Genomic DNA, 7078 nt, shown 5'->3' with positions numbered 1-7078 from the left:
TTTTGCTATTGTAAATAGTGTTGTGATGAATATGAGCATGCATGTATCTGTTCCTATCCTGGCTCTCACCTCTCTAGGATATATACCCAGTAATGGGATTGCTGGGTCAAATGGTATCTCCAATTCCAACTTTCTAAGGAATCGCCATATTGCTTTCCACAGTGGCTGTGTCACTTCACAGTCACACAAGCAGTATATGAGAGTCCCAATCTCTCCACATCCCCACCAGCATTTGTTATTTTTTGTCTCACTGAACCTTGCCATCAGTGCTGGGGTGAGATGGTACATCTCATTGTTGTTTTGATGTACATCTCTCTATGGCCAATGATTGTGAACATCTTTTCATGTATTAGCTGACCACCTGAATATCCTCCTTGGTGAAGTGTCTATTCATGTCTTCTGCCCATTTTTCAATTGGATAGTTAATTCCTTTGGTGTTGAGGCATTCGAGTTTTCCATCAATCTTAGAGATAAGTCCCTTGCCAGATATATAATTATCAGCAAATATGAATTTCTTGCTGCCATTTTTGTCATGTGCTTTTTCATTGTGTCGATTTCTTTGTTCCATATAATTTTCTATGCTGAGCTCATTTTGTTTATGAATTGTATTATCACTTCCTTCATTGCTGTTGTTTTAGTATTTGCTGAATATTTATGCTGGTCCTCCTTTTCATTTTGATGTGAAGGTTTATAATTTTTCTTTGAGGTTACCTTGTGATTTATCGCTTTCTTCCCAAGTTTAGAACAGTCCCATTCTATCTTGTAGTTGTCTTGACTTCCCTACCATCTAGAAGTTCTGTAACAACACATTTTTTCCCCCTCTTTTTGGTTTGTAATTGTCCTCATTTGTTGGTTGGTGTCTCTGGTTCCCTGTTTACAATCTTGGAGGCGTATTTACTTTGGATACTTCCATAGCTGGGTTGTTTTCTGGGTTTTATCATCATGTGTGTTAATGGTCAGTTGTTGCTGGCTATCATTATTTTTCTGTCTAAAGGGCTCCCTTTAGCATCTCTTGTAAGGCTGGTCTGGTTTTAACAAATTCCCTTAATTTCTGCTTATCCAGAAATGTCCTAATTTCACCATCATATACAACAACAACATTTGAGGGACAATTTTGCTGGGTACATAATTCTTGGTTGGAAATTTTTCTATTTTAGTGTTTAATATATACTATCCCACTGTCTTCTCACCTTCATGGTTTCTGTTGAGAAATCCGAGCTTAGTCTTATTGGTTGCCCCTTGTAGGTAACTTTTTGCTTTTCCTGTGCTGCTCTCATGATTCTTTGTCTTTGGTTTTGGTGAGTTTGATGATGATATGTCTTGGTGTTTTTCTTTTGGGGTCTATCCTGTTTGGGGTTCATTGGACTTCCTGAATGGATATATTCTCATCTTTCATCGTATCAGGGAAGTTCTCCTCCACCAAATCTTGGACAATTTTCTCAGTCGTTTCATTTTCTCTTCCTATTCTGGAATTCCAATGACACATAGGTTATTCCTTTTGATGGTATCCCACATGAACCTTAGGCTTTCTTCATTTTGTTATGATCTTTTTTTCTGATTGATCCCTTTTCAAAGAAGTATTCAGGTATTTGTCTTCAATCTCATTAATTCTGTCTTCCATTGCATCCATTCTACTCCTTTGCCCTTCCAATGTGTTATCTATTTCTGACAATTTAGTATTAATCTTCTGGATTTCTATCTGTAGATTTAGAATCATTTCTAATTTTTCATTGATTCTGCCATTTATTCTTGTATTTTCTTCCAAGATTCTTATAGGGTTTTGTTTGTGTTTTCCTTGGTCTGTCTCTCAATCCTTTGAAGATACCTAAATATAATTCTTTTGAATTCCTTATCAGGGAGTTCCAATGCTGTGTCTTCCTCAGGGATGTGTTTTGAGTCTGTATCCTGGTCCCTTGTTTCTTCTGCTTTATTTTGTTTCTTTGTGTGGACTGTGATGCTCTGTTGGCTCTGAGGCATTGTGATGTTTTTGTGTTTATATTTAATTGGTAATTATATGTTGGAGTGACTGGCCCACAATTTTCGTTTTCTTTGTTTTGTTTGTATGTTATCTGCACAGGCAGGGTACTGTGCTGTGCTCCTCTATTCACTAGAGCACTTATACACTCACCACCTGTCTCCTTTCCTTTGTCAGCCTCTCATATGTCCTTGCCAACCCTGGCAAACAGAGCCTATTCTTAGGTTCCTGGAATCCGAATGAGAATGCTATCACTTTAAAATCCAAAATGGTTGCCACTTGTAAACATTCAAAATGGCTGCACCTTCAATCACTTTAAATATCCAAAATGGCTGTCACGTATAAACAATCAAAATGGCTGCACCCTCTGCACAGCAGGAAGTCCACAGCTCAGGTTGTCTCCCTCCTTGCTGTTTCCCTTCCTAGTCATAGGCCACCAGAGCAGTTGTCCCTGCAGCCCTTGGTAACCGGGAGTGATCTTTAGGTTAATTCTCAGGTCCCAACACCACTTGGAAATATTCAGGCTGCTGGTCTTGTCAGAGTAGCTGACAGTCTGCAGCTCCGAATGTCTCTGTACTCACTGTTTTCGTTCAGGTTTTTCCACTAGTTGATGCCTAATCCACTTCTGTCTAGTTCCTTTCAAAGCTCAAGGTTCCAGGATTATCTTCTGTATCTCTGTCGATTAGTTTTTCTTTTCTTTGTTGAAGAGGGTCTGTGTCACTTATTTGCCTATTCCTCCATCTTACTGGAAGTCCCCAGTGCAATGTCTTTTGATGTCTTGACTGCTACTTCCATTGGCGTTGACTATAGAACCAAGCAATATGAAGTCTTTGACAACTTCAATCTTTTCTCCATCTATCACGATGCTGCTTATTGGTCCAGTAGTAAGGACTTTTGTTTTCTTTATATTGAGATGTAATGCATACTGAAGAGTGTAATCCTTAATCTTCCATCAGTAAGTGCTTCAAGTCACCCTCACTTTCAGCAAGCAAAGTTGTGTCATCTGCACATCTTGGGTTGTTAATGAGCCTTCCCCCAATCCTGATGCCATATTCTTCTTCATATTGTCCAGCTTGTCGGATTATTTGCTCAACATACGGGTTGAATAAGTATGGTGAAAGGATACAACCCTGATGCACTCCCTTCCTGATTTTAAACCACTCAGTATTCCCTTGTTCTGTTCAAATGACAGCCTCCTGGTCTATGTACAGGTTTATCGTGAGTACAAGTGTTCTGGAATTCCCATTCTTCTCTATGTTATCCACAATTTGTTGTGATCCACACAATTAGAATGGCTTTGTATAGTCAATAGAACTCAAGTAAACATCTTTCTGGTATTCTCTGCTTTGAGCCAAAATCCATTTGACATTAGCTATGATATCCCTTGCACCACGTCCCCTTCTGAATTCAGCTTGCATTTCTGGAAATTCTCTGTCTATATACTGCTGCAACCATTTTTGAATTATCTTCAGTAAGATTTTACTTGCATATTAATTATATTGTTTGATAATTTCCATATTTTGTGGGATCACCTATCTTTGGAATGGGTACAAATATGGATCTCTTCTAGTCAGTTGGCCAGATAGCTGTCTTCCAAATCTCTTGGTATAGATGAGTTAGTGCCACCAGCACAGCATCCATTTGTTGAAATATCTCAGTGGATATTCCATCAATTCTCGGAGACTTGTTTTTCACCAATTCCTTCAGTGCAGCTTCGACTTCTTTCTTCAGTATCATTGATTCTTGATCATATGCCACCTCCTGAAATGGATGATCATCTACCAGTTATTTTTGGTATAGTGACATCTTTTGATGTTTCCTGCATCATTCAACACATTGCCCATGGAATCTTTCCATATTGCCATTTGAGGCTTAAATTTTTTCCTCAGTTCTTTCAGCTTGAGAAATGCTGAGCATGTTCTTCCCCAACTCCAGGACTTTGCAAATTTCATTATAATAACTGACTTCATCTTCTCGAGCTGCTCCTTGAGGTCTTCTGTTCAGCTCTTTATCCTGTCAATTCTTCCATTTGCTTTAGCAACTCGCCATTCAAGGGCAAGTTTCAGAATCTCTTCTGACATCCATTTTGGTCTTTTCTTCCTTTCCTGTCTTTTTAATGAGTGGCCAGGTATAATTCCTAGAGTAACGACCCCCTCCTGAAGGACTGCTGGAAGGCCTGAGAGGAAAAGAGAGGGCAACCAGGGCAGTGGGCACACAGTCAGGTTGCATGGATGTGTGGTACCTGGGCTAAGACCTCACTTTTCTATTAAGGAAGAAGAATTTGGGGTCTGAAGAAGTCTACTTGAGGGCAGTGTCCCCCAGAGCCCTTCTAGTCACATGGTGGCTTTTGTAACAACCTGATTCAAGAAGGGCCCAATGCTCCTTAGTACAATGACACCAGAATTGGCACTCTACCAGATGCACAGGTGAGTCCCATTATTGGGAGTTTAGTGCTTTCACATGGGACAGAGTTCACAAATCTTCCAAAGTGGTATACCAGCTATGGTGAGGCAGGAACAGGGTGCAAGAGCAGGCCACAGTTGAGAGTCTTTCCCCAGTTCATGGTGCTAAAGTCTGCATTCCTACCTGAAGCTGGCAAGGACAGGGCAGAGGAGAGTATTGCCAGCAAGGAGCCTGTGCCTAATGAAACAAGGCCTGAGAAGGGACCAAGGGTAGACACTCCTCCTCATCTGGGGAGGTGGGGCTGCAGCCAAAAGAGGAGCCAGAGTCCCTGAGTGGTACAAATGGTTAATACACTCAGCTGCTAACTGAAATGTTGGAGGTTTGATTCCACCCAGAGGTACCTTGGAAGAAAGGCCTGGTGATCTACTTCTGAAATATCAGCCACAGAAAACCATACTGAGCACAGTTCTACTTTGACATACATGGATTCACCATGAGTTGGAATCAACTTAAAGGAAACCGGTTTGGTTTTTTGAGGGGAGAGGAGCCAGTACCTGCTTCCTAATCATCTGGCAGGTTCCAGCAGGAATAGGGCTGAGGATGTCTGCTCTGCCCCTTGGACTGCTCATTGGAGAGCCCCACCCTACAGCACACTTTGCAAGGCACAGCTGTCCCTGAGGCTGGATTCTTCTGTCTCTGTTCCCCTGCCATGGACTCTAGGGCTCTCAGGACTGTGGGGAGGTGGAATCAGGGGCTTACCCTCCACGTCCTTCAGGTTGTCCTTCTCACAGGCCTTGCGGAGGGCCTTGTCCAGGATGCCATAGTCTGTCTCCTCCTCCTTGATGGTGGGAAAGAGGTCGGACACAATCCCAGAGAAGAGCTTGAGGTCTTCCTGCAGGAACTTGGGCACGTTCACATCACGGATGGCCCTGAGGCAAATCAGCTCCTGCAGTGGGGGCCATGAAGCCTTCAGGGAAGCCCAGGCTAGACCCCATCCAATGGCTTCAGGCCCTCCTGCAGCTGCTTCTAGACCTGTTCCCTGAAAACCCTCTGGATGAAGGTAGAGCCTCGGGGTCTGCCCAGCTCACCTCATTCATGCTGGGGTTTTCTCGCTTCAGGTTCCCAGCAGCCAAGATGACAGTCTTCACAGCTCTCATCCCAAAGTCATAGTGATCCTGTTGTCACAGAATAGGAGGGAGTTGTAAGCACTGTCCCTCTTAGGGATTCTGTGTAGAGCACTCTGCCCCCCACCTGATATCCAGCCATGCCTCATAGCCCACTTCCCCAGCAGGTCCTCTGCAACCACCCTGCATACCCCACCCAGGGCCACTGGCCCCTCCTTTGGGCTTTCTGGCACCTTCTACTTCCCCACCATAATGCCCTTCTCCCTTTATGGGGATTTCCTGTGACTCACTCTGCAGCCCCTGCTGTGTGTTTATCTCCCTGAGGATGAGGACTCTGCCTTGGCCACTGCTGAGTTCCTGCATCCCCAGCACAGTGCCAAGCACAGAGAAGGCACTCAATTTTTGTTGAAAAAGTGAACCTTCTAACATTCTCCCTAACATCCCTCCAGACCTATGCTTTCTGCTCACCACTATGACTTGCTATTACTGCTGATTCTGTATCTCTTCCTTATATGTCGGTGCACTGGAGATAGTTAAATCCATCATTTGGCTCCAGGTGCCATGGGAGCTGCTTCTAGACCTGGCCTACAGACTAGCACACTTCCCAGAAGCCAAAGAGTCTGGGCTTGACTTGGGGTCCCCAACATTGGGAAGGATTGAATACATTTTCACAACTATGGAGGGTAGTGGTTCTCATTGGGGCATTTTTGAAAGTGGATAATTAGAAAGAAGGCTGTGGGGGACTTCCAGTAGGATAGAGAAATAGTCAGACAAGCGACACAGACCCTCTTCAACAAAGAAAAGAAAAACAAATTGACAGAGATGCAGAAGATAATCCTGGAGCCCTGAGCTTTGAAAGGAACTATACAGAAGTGTTTTAAGCACCAAGTAGTGGAAAAACCTGAATGAAAACAGTGAGTACAGACAGTCTCCATCAGGACCAACAGCCTGAATATTTCCAAGTGGTGTTGGGACCTGAGAATTGGCCTAAAGATCAGCCCTGGTCACCAAGGGCGGCAGGGACAACTGCGCTGGTGGCCTATGACTAGGAAGGAAAACACAAGGTGGGAGATAACCTAAGCTGTTGACTTTCTGCTGTCCAGAGGATGTAGCCATTTTGATTGTTTACACATGGCAGCCACTTTGGATATTTAAAGTGACCAAGGGCAGTTGTGGTCACTGCTTGGTCACAGCCAGCTACCCAGAGGGACTGAGTAGTTGAACCTATGGCCTTGGGACCATAGTCGCAGGGGACATCAAGCTCAATTGGCATAACATACTATACAAAACACTGTTCTACCTCCTACTGTGGCGAGTAGTGACTGGGATCTTAAAAGCTTGAAAGCTGCCATCTAGATGCAATGATGGGTCTCTCCTTGTCCAGAGCAAAGAAGAAAGAAGAAAACCAAAATTCATGGAAACAATTAGTCCTCGTGACTGGTACACCATGCAATCTGCAGTCTATACGACTATGAGACCAGAAGAACTAGATGGTGCCCAGCTACCACTGTCATCCACTTGGAAGGGGATCTGTGTAGGAGATCCTTGATGGAGAGGGAGAACAATGTGGAACAAA

At 43.6% G+C, this 7078-nt stretch overlaps 1 protein-coding gene across 1 annotated transcript in view; it reads right to left on the bottom strand.

Moving 5' to 3' along the window:
* Window positions 1-7078, bottom strand: part of DNAH1 (dynein axonemal heavy chain 1) — a 101573-nt gene that overhangs the window by 39478 nt on the left and 55017 nt on the right. The window contains exons 32-33 of the mRNA XM_007952087.1: window positions 5467-5553; window positions 5138-5324 (exon numbers count right to left, since the gene is read on the bottom strand). Coding sequence (XP_007950278.1) covers window positions 5138-5324; window positions 5467-5553 — 274 coding nt within the window. The remainder of the gene's footprint in view (window positions 1-5137; window positions 5325-5466; window positions 5554-7078) is intronic.

Source organism: Orycteropus afer, unplaced genomic scaffold (genome assembly GCF_000298275.1).
Source record: "Orycteropus afer afer isolate SDZICR_OR568_19922 unplaced genomic scaffold, OryAfe1.0 scaffold00323, whole genome shotgun sequence".
Classification (NCBI taxonomy): Eukaryota; Metazoa; Chordata; class Mammalia; order Tubulidentata; family Orycteropodidae; genus Orycteropus; species Orycteropus afer.
This window is presented reverse-complemented; position numbering and strand designations above follow the sequence as displayed.